At 39.9% G+C, this 16,854-nt stretch overlaps 1 protein-coding gene across 1 annotated transcript; it reads left to right on the top strand.

The window, feature by feature from the left end:
- Positions 1–798: 798 nt before the first annotated feature.
- LOC124646000 (E3 ubiquitin-protein ligase Su(dx)) lies at positions 799–10,916 on the top strand. The gene is made up of 13 exons (XM_047186012.1): positions 799–1,111; positions 1,721–1,857; positions 2,289–2,576; positions 2,666–2,910; positions 2,986–3,218; positions 3,979–4,259; positions 6,465–6,655; positions 6,869–7,162; positions 7,414–7,914; positions 8,002–8,097; positions 9,684–9,836; positions 10,100–10,231; positions 10,497–10,916. Exons 2-13 carry the CDS (start codon positions 1,788–1,790, stop codon positions 10,632–10,634), a joined length of 2,622 nt encoding a protein of 873 aa, XP_047041968.1. The 5' UTR covers positions 799–1,111; positions 1,721–1,787; the 3' UTR covers positions 10,635–10,916.
- The last annotated feature ends 5,938 nt before the right edge of the window (positions 10,917–16,854 follow it).

Raw genomic sequence — 16,854 nt, 5'->3', positions numbered from 1 at the left:
GCCCCATTTTTTAAAAAATATCCTTTATACATAACATAAACACGTGAAGTTGGGAAAATGAAAAAAAGAAACTGGCAACACTGATACAATATGGCGTGATTTAGTAAACATAATTACAAAAAACAAATATTTATTTTCTGGGTCAGTAACCGATGATAGGTAATGTTATTGGCACTTTTTAGCCTTGCTTTATAATTCCAGCAGACTTTAATTGCACATGGCGTCATTTTATCTCTGTTATTTGTATTTTAGTTAGCGCGCGTAATACGTTTTGACAGTTAAGCGGCACGATCTGTTCTGATTGACGGGAAAGCTTCTGTCGATGAACAGTACATCGACATTTTTTTCCACGCTTGCGCGCACTCGACGCTACATCTAGACATATATATAATCAAAGCCATAAACATTAAAATTACTCGCTTAGTAGTAAGAATTGATGTAGGATTATGATAAACTTGGATGTCAAATAGTTATATGAAGCTAAATACAAAATATTACCCTAAAAAATGTGTTTTTCAAAAACTTTCTTTATGTGTGCCATTATTTTTAAAAAAGGTGATCCCTAGACGATCAAAACCATTTTAGTTAAATGAGTATAAAATCAAAACACCAGACTTTACAAAGTTTAGACATAAGTGTAGATATGTTAAACGTAACATCAGGATTTTTTAAATTATTTGTAAATCAAGAAAATATACTCGACAGCAATAGATTGTATTTTTTTATGCACCACATTCAATGGTAGCTTATTTTTTCGTGGGTATTATAGAGCGATTGATGAGAAATTTTGCCCATCACTAAGAATAAAGACACAACACTCAAACACTCAACAGTGCAGTGACTAATAATTTCAGGAATTTATTATTTCTAATCAATTTAAAAATCATTTTAACAATAGTTCTTCAAATCATTTTTGCATCTAAAATAGTTTTAGCTTTTCAACTGATTCTTTGTGATATTTCAGTGTGGTATTAAGGACTGTAAAAAATAAAACAGCGTTATGAATGTTCCGTGACGATACAACATTATTTGTGTATTTCCTTCAGTGAGATAAGAACAACGTTACAAGATAACTTGAAGGACTTCTATCCAATGGATTGCCTCATTAATGGTATTTATATGATATATTCCCTCTAAATAAGTGCCACAATAGCGTCATTAATTACTTTCATGATGTTTATTTTGCAATAGTCGTCAATACACTTTGATCTATATTTTGCCATCATTTCACAACAGTTTTATTAAATAATATTACAATATTCTTTAGTACATAAATTATGATTGCATCCTTCATTGCATTCGACTATTTTACATGTAGATCCCACATTGAAAACCGTAATCACAACGAATTTTCTGTATCGCTAATTAAGTATTCGTTGTACGTATTCTGCCTTATCTTCGCAGAGAAAACATATATCTCTTGATATATCTACTTAGTCATAAGCAATCAATTCGTTCTGCTATTGAAAATTGTATTCAGAACTGAGACTTCAAGCTTTCAGCCTTGTGATAAGATCAGTATTTTATTTTTGAGCCTAGAAAAGATTCCTCTGATCAAACAAATGGCACAGTCCTCATGAACAACTGGAATTAGTTCAATGGAATATCTGCAATAGAAACCAGCTCTGTGTTTTTAAGTGCTGTTGTAATATTGAGACCTAAAATGACCCTGTGATCTAAAATGTAAGAATTTTAACACTGAATTAATTTTCTATTTCAGGAGAATAAGTTATAAACTAGCATGGGATATGGTATCATTGGTGTAATATGAACTGAAAAAAGTCACAATGACTGAGAGTGTACCAGTTTTAACTACACCAATTTCTTTATCAACATACCATCAACTTAGTCTCACAGGTAATGTTTAATTATATTAATTTGGGAACCATATAGTAGAAAATAACATCTGCGCTGGTGTTCTCACAAAACCTAAATAATACTACTTTAATACTACAGATAATTAAGTAAAGACAGTAGCGGCAAACCCTCAGATGCCCCACTGACCAAATGTCTAGATTTAATCTTATAAAAGGAACATTGTCTATCTCTAAGATATATCACTAGCTGATATAAATGGTTTTAACTCCCATGAAAACTATTCTTTTTAAAATCTTTACTCAGAGGCAGATTTAAGAATTTATGATTATCTTATGTATATAATAAAAAGAATTTTATTGTTTACAAAAACTAAGTATAAAAGACTTTGTGTCTCTAATTGTTAATCTTTTCATATTAGCATGAAGTCTTGATTAGTCTACTAATGATTGTTTTTTCTGTATTTTCCCTAGTTGAATCAGCAAACATAAAAAATTCTGGACTTTTTAAACCAAATCCATATTTACAAGTAATAATTGATGATAAGATTTCAAGACGTACAGAAGTCATAAAAAGTACTTTGCACCCAAAATGGAAAGAAGATCTTACAGTGCTTGTTACACCTCAATCACAGTTGTTGTTCCGGCTGGCAGACTATCATAGCTTCAGAAAAGATAACATTATTGGAGAAAAAAGAGTTAATTTATTGAAAGTTTTGTTATACTGCAATGGAAAATGTGATAATGTGGAGCTGAATATAGGTAATTACTATATTTGTTTAGTATCACACATGTAAAGAAACAATTAAAACTGTTACTGTTTATTGAAATTATTATTGTGTTTCCTACAGATTTGATGAAAACAGTGTCCCAAGAAAACTCTTCCAGTGTAAGTGGAGAAGTAAAAGCAGCTGAACTAGTGATACTTCTCGATGGCTTAAGAGTTGATCCATCTGTTCTGAGTCAGTCACACGAGATACTTGGAGAGTCTACGAACAGTAGTGGTCCTCTTAATGATGGAGTTAGAGCAAGGATAAGGGTGCGGAGCAATGCCGAGTCTGCAATGAGATCAGTGGTTCGCGCTCAAACTTTACGAGTAAGTTTAAGTTTAGCAATATGGTGTTGCTGTTATGTGTGTAAGAATAGCATAGTAAAGTGGTGAAATCGTTAGCCTCCTCCGGGTCCGCCTCCGCTGAGCAATGGCACGGTGCAGCACGGCGGGGCGCTGGGCGCGGCGGTGGCGGGGCCGGCGAGCGGGGCGGGCGCGGCGCCCGACAGTGGCGCGGGCCCATCGCACGCCGAAGCGGACTCGACCACCCCGGGACATGCTGTCCTCTATGCGAACCCCGCCGAAGAGCCTCTGCCCGCCGGCTGGGAGATGCGATACGACGTGTACGGCCGCAGGTACTCATCAAATATTCCATAAATTCGATTTTTGGAGATGTTGAAATGACACGCACACACGGTGATAAGGCTACCATTTAATTTCTAATAGTGCTTCGTAAGATAAAGAAAGCCAATTAAAGGAAGTATTACCGTACATATATTCGGATTTAAGATGTGACATCCTTGCTAAGATTACATGAGTATGTTAACTAAAGGCTCGCAACATCTATCAATCAATCAGCCAGGACCAGGTTTAGTTCAGATGCATTATCTGGCATAGAAGTAGTTTAGTCCAGTAGGCACGCATCAGTAGACAAGAAACTTGAATGACCGAAATTGAATTGAATGATTAAAAATACTTTTTGTACAACATCTATCGGAAACTTAATATTAAAGAGTTTCCTTATTTTTTTCCAGTGAAGTAAAGGTGTAATAATAATATGTTAAACAGGAAAATTATATTTTAATACTTATATTTTCCTTTAAAAAAATTTTTTTGCTCTTTATGTCATGGTGGCCTAGTGGATAGAACAAATCTCTCAAGTGTGGGTTCGATTCCAGGTCAGGCAATTAGCAATGCCAGTGGGAGGGTGCCTGTTTAATACATACAACATGAGTATCGTTATTGCAAGATGTGTAGACTTAGGCAAGCGCAAAGGCTTGTAACAAATAAAGCTTTAGGTCCTATTTGCCCCCTTGGGCTCGTAGCTATTGGTACTGTTGTTATGTAGCTAACCGACAAAGGCATTACGTGAAGTGTGGCGGACTGTAACTGCAGGTACTACGTGGACCACAACACGCGGTCGACGTCGTGGGAACGGCCGCAGCCGCTGCCGCCGGGCTGGGAGGTGCGGCGCGACGGGCGCGGGCGCGTGTACTACGTGGACCACAACACGCGCACCACCACGTGGCAGCGCCCCGACACCGAGCGCCTGGCGCGCTTCCAGCACTGGCGCGGCGAGCGCCGCCACGTGGTCGCGCAGGGCAACCAGCGCTTCCTCTACCCGCCGCCGCAGCCGCCGCACCAGCCCGACTCCGAGCACGACCTCTCCGCCGCCGGTATGCTCATCATTACTTATCACCTGCCTCGCCTTTTACTATCGCCGCCTTCTAGTCTATCTGGATGCAGCTGACTACTACTGTCTTACATAGACGTTCTTGCATTGCCGACTTCCTAAAGTCTTTCTTCCACAGTTACTTGAGAAACAGGACACCGCTTAGACTTAGAAGACTGATTGTCCGACTTTTTGCTAAAGATATGTATAAATGACGGGACCACAATATAATATGCCTTCCTGTGGAATCGTAACGTTATGACATAAGGACATTCCCAGACCAAACGCACAGTCTTGCTAAAACGGATTTCGTCGATCGGCTCATGGTGCGGCTGTTACTAACCGACTTTTCGACCTCCTCTATATTGATCCTTTTAGCCATGTCTTTTTCCTGTTATTTTTTCTTCATTTTAATACCTTTTAAAACAAGGCAAATGTTTGAATTAAGGCCTTAGAATAATTTTGGGTACCTAAATACGACAGGAAAAAGACTTACTTCCTGCACATACCTAGATTACAACTACATATATGCTGCTCTGATGCACCTATGTAGCTATATTGCTATCAAGTTTCTTCAAAGTAGTGGTTTTAGCGTGAAAATCTAACATAGATATCCATGTACACTTAACTTTGAAAGTTTCGCAATTCGCATTTATAATCTTAGTATGATTTTATAAAATATTCTCATATTTGGTTCTCTAACTTGATATCTTTACATAATCATGTATATTTCGTCGTTATCATACTTTTATAATCTTATCGCTTTAATACCATTCTGCCTAGGTATTTAGACTATCAGGAAAAAGTAAGATAACTGTTCGTCACCAAATTAATTACCTTTTTAACAAAAACTTTCTTTGATTTTATAAATTCTATGGTAGATGAAATATCTTTCCATTTTCAACTAGACAACCCGTGATAATTTCCAGTACATGACTGATAGCCTTGCATTTCTGCAACTTACCATAAAATAGCTACATCATTTCTATTGCCAGAACCTAGACATATAATCTATACTAATATTATAAAGCTGAAGAGTTTGTTTGTTTGTTTGAACGTGCTAATCTCAGGAACTACTGATCCGATTTGAAAAATTCTTTCAGTGTTAGATAGCCCATTTGTCGAGGAAGGCTATAGGCTACTTTTTATCCGGGTTCGTGCAGAGGTTTCCACGGGATGCGGGTGAAACCGCTGGCAGAACAACCCGTGATAATTTCCAGTACATGACTGATAGCCTTGCATTTCTGCAACTTACCATAAAATAGCTACATCATTTCTTTTGCCAGAACCTAGACATATAATTTTTTTATGAATATACAAAACTATTGTCAAACAATAAGTATGGCGTCTATTGTTTTATATTTAACAACAAATAAAAGATGCTTTGTTAAAATTCCTATTCCATTAAACGTACGCAAGCATGCCTTGATATATGTGCTTGATATTTCGTGATTGATATTTTTTTATTGTTTCGTGTCCACGTCACCGGAAAATAACAAGAACCGCAAGTTTAACTTCCTAGGAAAATTGTTCTTCAATTATCTTACGACCACATTTTCGCAAATTGGTAAACTTACTTAACTCACGGGTAAAATAATACGTAAGCAACAATCAAACGCCTTGTACTCTCTGGTTACTTTTCAGTGACATCCATACAAGGTTCTAAAGAGACATGACTATTTATTAGAGACACGAAACGGCATACATGTTAAAATCATCGCCAACTAATCAACGAAATAGTGAAATGATATCCTTTTTTTTACACGCTTTTATTAAGTCAACCTTTATGTAGCTAACCATGTAATGGAATATAAAGTAACTAATTTAACCATCTTCTACGCGTCGTAGCATCACAAAAATTGGCAAATATATAAATGTAGTTTTGACAACAGTACATTAATATGGTACAGTCGAACGTCTTGTTGCAAGATTTAAAACAAAAAGAAGCTGAGCTGATATATACAGAAAAGTGGTCCCCGTTATTGCTTATGCATTATTCTTTATTGACAATTATGTCTGTTTGAAAAAAATGTTTTCATCTCACGATTCTTGCCAAGTTACGTGCCGGGAACTGTACACAGCTTCGTTTTGCCATTCTATAGCTAACTATAGTGTCTCCGTCTCGAAGGTCTCATAAGATTTGATATCTTATGTCCTCGACGTAAGATATTCAATGGTAACAAAAAAATATTTTTTAATTTGACTATAGGAAGTGGCGCAGTGGCGGGCACGAGCGTGGCGCAGGAGGCGCCGCCCGCCAGCGCCGGCAGCGCGGCCGCGCCCGACGACTCGCTGGGCGCGCTGCCGGCGGGCTGGGAGCGTCGCGTGCAGCCCGACGGACGCGTCTACTACGTCAACCACAAGAACCGCACCACGCAGTGGGAGGACCCCCGGACACAGGTAACTTGGCTTAAAGGCCCAGTATTGCGCCGGGCACATGGCATTATCAGTAGCGGCAAGTAGCTCTTTCAATGTGCAGGTGTTGGGCACCTTGGGCAGCACAGAAGGTGCCGCATTGTTTGTGAACTACACCATCGTTATTATCTGCCTAGCTTTTTCCAACTCAACATAGTTGAATATTACACTAATGCACTAATGATATCGTTGCACCAGGGTCAAGAGATGAGCGCTCTGGAGGAGGCGCTGCCGCCGGGCTGGGAGATCAGGTTCACGGAGGAGGGCACGCGCTACTTCGTGGACCACAACACGCGCAGCACGACGTTCCAGGACCCGCGGCCGGGCGCGCCGAAGGGGCCGCAGGGCGCCTACGGCGTGCCGCGCGCCTACGAGCGCTCCTTCCGCTGGAAGCTCAGCCAGTTCCGCTATCTGTGCCAGAGCAACGCCCTGCCCAGTCATATTAAAATAACGTTGTCGCGACAGTCGCTTTTCGAGGATTCTTATCATCAGGTACGTTTTGTTTATACTAGTCTTCAAGTCAATATTGGGTTGCAGGTTACAAAAATTGGAAATGTAACCAAGTCTAAATTATTTTGATAGAAATAGTGAACAAACAAGCTCATTCATATAAAAATTTTAAGTATGTATTTATAATAACATACTTCAACAATGGTCACTCTTATATTTACTCAATAAAGCAATGTTATAAACATGTGAATTGAATAGAAAGGTTTTAGAGTTCTTATACTGCTCTGTTTCAGATAATGAGGTTGCCTGCGTACGAGTTGCGCAGACGACTGTACATAATATTCCGCGGAGAAGAGGGGCTAGATTATGGTGGTGTGAGTCGAGAGTGGTTCTTCTTACTGTCACACGAAGTCCTAAACCCCATGTACTGCCTCTTCGAGTATGCTAACAAGAACAACTACAGCCTACAAATTAACCCAGCCAGTTACGTAAATCCAGATCACCTCCTTTATTTCAAGTTCATAGGCAGATTTATAGCAATGGCATTGTATCACGGTAGATTTATTTATTCAGGATTCACAATGCCCTTTTATAAAAGAATGTTAAACAAAAAACTGACCATGAAAGACATCGAGTCTATAGATCCGGAATTTTACAATTCTCTGGTTTGGATCAAAGATAATAATATAGACGAATGCGGCCTAGAGATGTGGTTCAGCGTAGACTTCGAAGTGCTAGGCCAAGTCATACACCACGAGCTCAAACCATCCGGCGATAAGGAACGTGTTACCGAGGTATAGTTGTCACATTGTTACTAAATATGTTTATTATACACTTATTATGTATATTGTACTCATATTTATTGCAATTGTTATTTCTAGACAAACAAGGAGCAGTACCTTCAGTTAGTCACTCAGTGGCGAATGACTAGAGGCATAGAAGAACAAACCTCAGCATTCCTGGATGGATTTAATGAGGTATAGTTATTGCAATATTTAAATGATGCTAACTGTAAATGATGCAATGTTTACGTTGGAAGAATGGAATAAGAAAGATGTTTAATTAATTTATTTATTTAATACTGGCCGTTTTCCCGCGGTTTCACCCGCGTCCCGTGGGAGATACTGCCTGCACCGGGATAAAATATAGCCTATGTTACTCGCAGATAATATAGCTTTCTAATGGTGAAAGAATATTTAAAAACGGTCCAGTAGTTTTTGAGTTTATCCATTACAACTAAACAAACAAATGAAGTTTTCCTCTTTATAATATTAGTATAGAAGTATAGAAAAATGTATATAATGTAGAGCAGTCTTTCCCAAAGTGGGCGATAACGCCCCCTTGTGGGCGCTGCAGGTCTCAAGGGGGGCGGTAAGAGACCCAGAAAGAAAATGGGGGCGTTGTGTAGAGGCCTGGGGGGTCATTTGTAATTTTATTTACTTTCAATAAAAATTTGTGAACATCAACTAATATGAATTAAAAGATTGCTCAAACTCGGAAAGTTGGAGCACCGAAGAAACAGACACATACAGCTGACTGTCGATCCAGTCACGGTTTCTTTTAATTTGTATGTAATTCCGCGTTAAATTTGAGAAATTCTCGAACAAACACTACTTTTATGTCCCAAAACTCAAAAATTTTCGCGCTCGCTTCGCTCGCGGTTTCATTACTATACCTACTCTTGAATTTTTCATCACTTTTAATGTCCCATTACGGCGGCTTCTTCACTTCACTGTTGCCTTTTATTATATATGTTTAGGACTTTTAGTGATCCAAAACTCAACATTTTTCGGGTTTGCTTCACATTACAGTTGATTTTATTTTTCAAAAATTTTAAGTCTACCCCAGTAAAAAGGTAGCGTCGTTGATAAGTCCTTTTATTAAAGAGAAAGTAACTTCTAGTTTCCATATGAACTTTCTTATTTACGGTACTACTTTAAGTCCCAAAATTTTTATACGCAGGCGCCAACACCAACAAAGAGTTATGTATGTTTGGAATACAATTTAATTAATTTTTGTTTTGAGTTTTAAAATATAACAAAAATTTTCACGCTCGCTTCGCTCGCGCAATCAGAAGCTATGTTCCCGTGTTTTTGCATTCACCAACCAGCAATAACTTATATACGATTGGGCTACATTTTACGTCATTTTTGCTTTGACTTGTTAACTATAAAAAAAAATCGCGCTCGCTTCGCTCGCGCAATCTCGTAACTACATATGTCTCTGTTTTTCGTATGGGTTTCAATTGCAGTTGGAGGGCGCCATAGAAATCTTGCCCAGGGCGCTGGTAGAGTTAAAACTGGCACTGAATACATCATCTGTGAAAATTTCACTCTCTAACTATCACGGTTCATGAGGCACAGCCTGGTGACAGACGGACGGACAGAGGAGCGAAAACAATAGGGTCCCGTTTTACCCTTTGGGTACGCAACCCTAAAAAATGGGGGCGCTAAAAAAATATTTATTCTCAAAGTGGGCATTAGACAAAATAAGTTTGGGAACCACTGATGTAGAGTGAACAAAAGCTAAATAAAATATATGTGTGTATTGACTGTATTTCCAGGTGGTACCTCTAGAGTGGCTCAAATATTTCGACGAGCGCGAGTTGGAGCTGATGCTGTGCGGCATGCAGGAGGTCGACGTAGACGATTGGCAACGAAATACTATTTACCGACATTACACTCGTACAAGCAAGCAAGTCCTTTGGTTTTGGCAGGTTTGTATATATTTTTATTTGATGCATGATTATTAATAATGTTATAAGATCCATAAGACTATATTGCCCGATCGCAGTGCTATTTGCATATCATCTATAATATTCCACATTCAACATTTCATTTGGCATGGTTATAAAACAAAAGTTGTTCTTAAAGACCTAATTTATTTATGCATAAGAATTTATGCGTATGTATTTGATCCATTGCACAGCTTGCACGTAAATAAAATGAAAAGAAGTTATAATGATTTTTTTCTTTTTAGTTTGTCCGTCAAATGGATAACGAAAAGCGCGCAAGATTACTACAGTTTGTAACCGGCACCTGTCGAGTTCCTGTGGGTGGATTTGCCGAACTTATGGGATCGAATGGTCCACAGAGATTTTGCATAGAAAAGGTAAAATGACGGATACAAATAACTTTGATATAAATACTGCCTACACCTTATACGCTGACGCCGACCTAGCATGAACAAGCTACAGTATTTTTAATTTCAAGTCAGGTCAACCAAGAAGGTTGTCAACTGCAACTTGTGGTATGCCTTAAAAATATATTTTTTAATAGCAGAATCCGAGTGTCCAGTCTCTTGCAACACGCAGCTGAATGCCTTGTTGTTTGGCTGTATCCGGATATTTAATTTTTAAGATGTATTTGTTTTTCAGGTTGGAAAAGATACTTGGTTACCCCGGTCGCATACATGCTTCAATCGACTCGACTTACCGCCATACAAGAGCTATGAGCAATTATGTGAAAAACTGAACTTTGCTATTGAAGAAACTGAAGGCTTTGGGCAGGAATAATGTATTGTTATATAATATTACTAGAATCATTAAAATAGTTATTGTAAATTATTATTATATGCACGCACCACCTCAATGTGAGGAATAATCACCAATGGAATTGGTGCTGTCATAAAAAGACCAACCAAATAATTATATGAATATATTTGTATTAAATTACTTCTATGATAAAACTATGTAGATATTGTTAGTGTAATATGTCGGTTGTTTAAGAAATATTTGTTTGAACTACATTAAAAACAAGGTTCTTCTAAAGGTTCATTAAATAATTTTTAAACAGTGTTTTCGTTTTTAATGCATTTCTAAAAAAACAGCCTCCGCCCTCTATTTCACCAGAGTGCCTAGAAAACTTCTTCCCACACAAGGGTAAAAATTATCCTGTGTTAGTTCTGGGTGTCAGCATCCTTACTACACACTATAACTATTGGAGCAGACGTTTGCGCGTGAGAGTAACAGACATGCACACTGGAACTTTCAGTTCTGTTAGTTATTGTTCAGAAGGCAGTTAGAGCGACAAACCCGTATGCGTATTAGGCACTGGAAAGGTATTTCGGGAGGAAGTCGTGCACGTCAAATGAACATGTGCGAGAATAGTCGTCCCCTTCCGAGTCCAGAAAAAGGCTGATGATTGTAGTAGAGGGAAATCCATGTTGGCGTTATTTATGGCTACCTACTCAAGATTCTTCTTCAATTTAAGAGCCCAGCTCTTGTCGGTGCAGCTCCTTCCATTTACGCCTATCTAGCGCCTACTACCTACTACTACGCGCTACTCAAGATAGCTGACCAATTTTTTTTAAGTGAATGAATTGATGAGTTTTCGACTGCGTTTTACAAAATGTCCGTAGAGGTACTACTATGACCATTGTGATTACCCTACAAATTCTCTTAACAAAGTTGAAAATGAGTGTGGGTTCGATTCCAGGTCACGCAAGTACCAATGCAATTTTTATATACTTTTGACGTGACGTCTTATAAATCGATGAAGCCGGCTGCACGCACGAAAAAACATGACTCATGCGGCGTTACCTCGCTCTGAGGCGTTACGTTTAAGGGTGCGTCCACATCTGGCGAATGCGCCGCGAATGCGCAGCACGCGAGCCGATCGCGAGCTGTCCGCGAGCTGCGCGCGTGCAGTCACTGCAATAGTTCGGTGCGCCTCTTTAGCGCAACTCACGCAAGGCTCGTATAGAGCGCGCGAGCGGCGCGCGATCTGCGCGCAATCAGTTCTCGCCCTTACAGTTCCGTATATTGGCTCAGTACTATCGAAGATGGCAGACGTCGCGCGCCGCCTGCGCGCCGCTCGCGTGCGGCGCTTAGGTCGCGCGCGAGCTGCGCGCGGGCGGCGCAGAAGCGGCGCACGAACAAAAATGCACGCGCGCAGCTCGCGGACAGCTCGCGATCGGCTCGCGTGCTGCGCATTCGCGGCGCATTCGCCAGATGTGGACGCACCCTAAGGCTCGAAGTGCAAGTGAGTGCACGTAACGAGCGACAAAGAGGCACGACCGGCCTCCGCGTTGGCAGCGTTCGACATCTGACGATCAATTTCTTATGACGGACGTTGTCACGTTCGACTATCGTCAGTAAACCGACTTTACAGACGTGTGCGTTCGCGCAGCGGAATGTTGTTGAATTTAAAGATTTTAATTATGCAGATAATTAGTGTAAGACGTCCTATAATTGTGTATGGTAAATAAAAATTTGTGTATGCAGCCATTGTGGAGAAATTCACCAAAAACAGATTCCGCTGGGCGAACGTTGGCGAACGTTGTCCTGGCGGAACTTTTTTTAATCCATAGACTTTAGAAGAAAAGAGATGTGTCCGAAAATTAGTGTGTATTTGTGTATAATTGATTATGTATGAATGAAATCAGTGCATGCATAAACTTCGGAGAAATTCAAGTTTCCGCTACGCGAACGTTTGGCCATTAGCTAGTTTTCATATAAAGCGCTTACATAGAGAGCTGGGGCCCGATTCTCCTAAGTTAATAATGTCAAAATCTAATAGAAATCGAGTCGCAATATGATCGCAATAGCAGTTTTAACCATTTCGGGTATTCTGCTACTAATAAAAGACCAATCGTATTCGATTGACATTTGATTGGTGTGCGATTGGTCTGCTATTTTGGTGTTTTTGGTCTATTCGGTAGTTAGCTGTACAGTCATTTTGCAATCGTAAATCATTTGCAGACAAAATGATTCATTATTGAATGACAGAAAAGGATAAAAACGTTTATTTCAAAGAAAAAATAGCGGAATGCCACATACGCTTCAATCGTAATCGAGTCGGGATTGGATCTCAGTCGAATCGAGTCGAACGTGAATCGTATGTTGCTTAAGTAAAATTAAGAGAATCGGGCCCCTGTAGATTTTTACATACGTTGTTTTGAATTTGTTTATATTTGTTTAAAAAACAGATTTAGAAAAAGTCGTAGGGTTTAAAAGATAAAAATATAAACGTAAAATACACTTATTAGGTCTTAGTTCTTAAAGTATGCAGTTTGGGGTCTAGATTTTCACGTTTACACAAACCTTGTAAGTGTCTCCAACATGTTGCCAAGTATCAATGATGTTCCGTTAGTAATTAAAAAGTTATAGGATATTTTACCATGAATAGATCACTGTTTACAAAGCAGTCGAATATCACGACGTTCTAAAGGAATTGCATGGTAAAATGTATGCCAATAATTAGTTTAATCATTCAACTATTCACTTGCAAAATTTCATGTCATTAAATTCAGTAATTAAAGAAAGACAATTATAATACTGACGGAGCATCGAAAACCTACATAATCCGACCAAGTTCGGATAGCTACAAAAAAGCGGCCGTGCCATATGTCTAAGAAACGTTCTTAACTTGGAAGGTTAGTATATTTATTAATATGGTACAGTTGCGTACACAAGCTTTAGGCAAAAATAAAACAATTGCATTTCTTGAATGAAAAATATTTTTTTAATAATAACGCCACTATCTACGACATTTTAGTTAAAATACGTAACGTTTATTAACGTTATTTTTAATCACGTAGTTAAGTAATTTATGTAAGTAATAATAATAAAAATATTTTTGTACACGGATATTTAAATAGAGAAGTACTTGTTAATTGAAGATTTATTTTTATCGTAGATAGTGGCATTATTATTAAAAAAATATTTTTCAATCAAGAAATACAATTGTTTTATTTTTTCCTAACGCTTGTGTACGCAACTGTACCATATTAATAAATACTAACCTACCAAGTTAAGAACGTTGCTTAGACATATGTCACGGCCGCTTTTTTGTAGCTATCCGAACTTGGTCGGATTATGTAGGGTTTCGATGCTCCGTCAGTATTATAATTGTCTTTCTTTAATTACTGAATTTAATGACATGAAATTTTGCAAGTGAATAGTTGAATGATTAAACTAATTATTGGCATACATTTTACCATGCAATTCCTTTAGAACGTCGTGATATTCGACTGCTTTGTAAACAGTGATCTATTCATGGTAAAATATCCTATAACTTTTTAATTACTAACGGAACATCATTGATACTTGGCAACATGTTGGAGACACTTACAAGGTTTGTGTAAACGTGAAAATCTAGACCCCAAACTGCATACTTTAAGAACTAAGACCTAATAAGTGTATTTTACGTTTATATTTTTATCTTTTAAACCCTACGACTTTTTCTAAATCTGTTTTTTAAACAAATATAAACAAATTCAAAACAACGTTTGTAAAAATCTACAGCTCTCTATGTAAGCGCTTGTAGCAGCAATGCAGGTAAAGTTGATAAATAAAACAGCAATGATGGTGTAAAGTAGAAGAGTATAGTATATCGTATATTTTGTAAATACAGAACGAGCTTAAGTCTAAAATAACAGGGGCCGAAGTAGTGTTAACGCTCAAGCGAGAGCGTCGCGCGATTGTCCAATAAGAACGCTCTGATAAGACTCTGTGAGTACCTAAAAGAAACGAGACAGATGCGCGCGCGAGCGAGATAGCACGAACGTAAATATAACGCGTTCGGCGCGAGCGGTCTTCAATCCCATGTTGTGGGTGGTGTAGCGAAGCGTACCTCACAGTACCCCCCCCTTAGCGAAGCGTACGTTTGGCTTGCATACTCTGCCGGTCCTGGTGACGTAGGGTTGCTGTGAAGGTACAGGATCCACGATGCTCGGTGTACTCGTAGGACACGTAGTGTTTGGCGAATCAATTTCGTTGCAGATGTATGCCGGTTTCAGTCTATCCAGCGATACAACTGTCTCTCGATTCGGTAGCTGTATCTTGAAGAATTTTTCGTGTCTCTGTAGCACAGGATACGGTCCATCGTAGGGTGGTGTCAGCGGCGCTCGAACGGTATCGTTCCTCACAAAGACGTGTGTGCACGTACCGAGGTCCTTATGTATGAAGGGACTGGCTGATGTTCTCGCGGTAGTGCACGAAGGTGAGAGTGACGTCATCGTTTGTGTGAGGCAGCGTACGTAATCTTCGTCCGACATGTTAATTGTAGTAGTCGGCGCGAAGAAATCCGATGGCACACGTAGCGTAGAACCGTAGGTCATTAGCGCGGGACTTAGGTTGTTGTCTTCACGCAGCGCTGTTCGGAGGCCAAGTAGTACGGTGGGAAGTTCGTCACTCCAGTTGGTAGTTGCGCCTCTAGCCATTAACGCAGCTTTTAGCGTACGATGCCAGCGCTCTATTTGACCGTTTGACTGCGGATGGTATGCAGTTGTACGTATGCGTGTAATGCCGAGTTTCTTCATTAGCGCGCTGAACAACGACGATTCAAACTGCCTGCCTTGATCGGTTGATATACGTAGTGGGCAGCCGAATCTCGCAATCCAGTTTTCATACAGCGCTTTTGCGACGATCTCAGCTGTTATTTCGCGCACTGGTACAGCTTCTGGCCACTTTGTACATCTGTCCATGATCGTAACACAATATCGATAATCGTAAGATAGTCGAAGTGGGCCGACTATATCGATATGTATGTGTTCGAAGCGTTGAGATGGCGGGAAACTTCCTAGCGGCGTGACGACGTGACGATGTACTTTTGCTCGCTGACAGCCGACGCAGTTTCTTGTCCACGTTGTTACGTCTTTGTTCATGGATGACCAGAAGAACTTCGATGTCACTTGCTTCCTAGTCGCCTTGATACCAGAGTGGCAGAGATCATGTTGCGCTTTGAATGCAGCAAAACGATGTGCCGGTGGTAAGTATGGGCGAAGCGTGGACGTTGACATCTCGCACGTGATTGGTCGTTGCGTGCCAGGCAAAGTAACTGAGATGAATTTTAAATTCGGCTGCAGCTTCAATTGTTTCAGCTCATCGTCTTGATCTTGATCACGTGATAACTTGTCGTAGTCGATGTTTGACGGGCATTGTATTTCGTCAATACGAGATAAGGCGTCAGCGACTGAGTTTTCTTCTCCCTTTACGTACACGATGTTCTTGACGAATTGACTGATAAAGTGGAGTTGTCGCTCACGTCGCTGAGTGTCGCTGCTACTTTGCGGCCTTGAGAGCGCATAGGACAGCGGTTTGTGATCAGTGTAGACGGTGACGTCACAGCCTTCGATGAGTCTTCGAAAATGTTTCACAGCCGCGTAGATCGCTAGTAGTTCGCGATCATACGTGCTGTATCGTGATTGCGTAGCACTCAATGTTTTGGAAAAGAATGCTAGCGGTTTCCAGGCTGCGTTGTCACGTTGTTGTAGCACCGCTCCAATGCCGTGGTCAGAAGCGTCCGTCATGATGCAGAGTGGGGTGCCGGCGATAGGGTGCGATAGTGTTGCACATTCCAGTATGCTTTGGCGGCATTTTTGAAATGCTTGTTCGGCGGCCGGCGTCCACGTGATAGGCGTTTTGTCATTCTTTTTCCCATTGTGCAGATATTTGTTGAGTTCACTTTGCATGTCGGCTTGATTTGGTAAACAATCTCTGTAGAAGTTCAGCATGCCCAGGAAACGACGAAGCTCGATGATAGTTTTCGGTTGAGGATAACTGGATATGACTTTTATCCGTTCTTCGGTTGGTTTTATGCCGTCCGCTGTTACTTCATAGCCGAGAAAATTGATTTTCGCCTGTGCAAATTCACATTTGTTTACGTTGAGTGATACGCCGTATTTGTTCAAGCGGTCAAGAACTCGATGCAGTAATTCCTTGTGTTCTTGTTCGTTATCTGAGTACAACAAGATATCGTCGATGTATGAAAAACATCCCTCGATGCCGCGCA

The sequence above is a fragment of the Helicoverpa zea genome, chromosome 3 (assembly GCF_022581195.2).
Source record: "Helicoverpa zea isolate HzStark_Cry1AcR chromosome 3, ilHelZeax1.1, whole genome shotgun sequence".
In the NCBI taxonomy this organism is placed as follows: Eukaryota; Metazoa; Arthropoda; class Insecta; order Lepidoptera; family Noctuidae; genus Helicoverpa; species Helicoverpa zea.
Note: the sequence above shows the minus strand (reverse complement) of the source record. Positions and strands in the feature narration are given on the sequence as shown.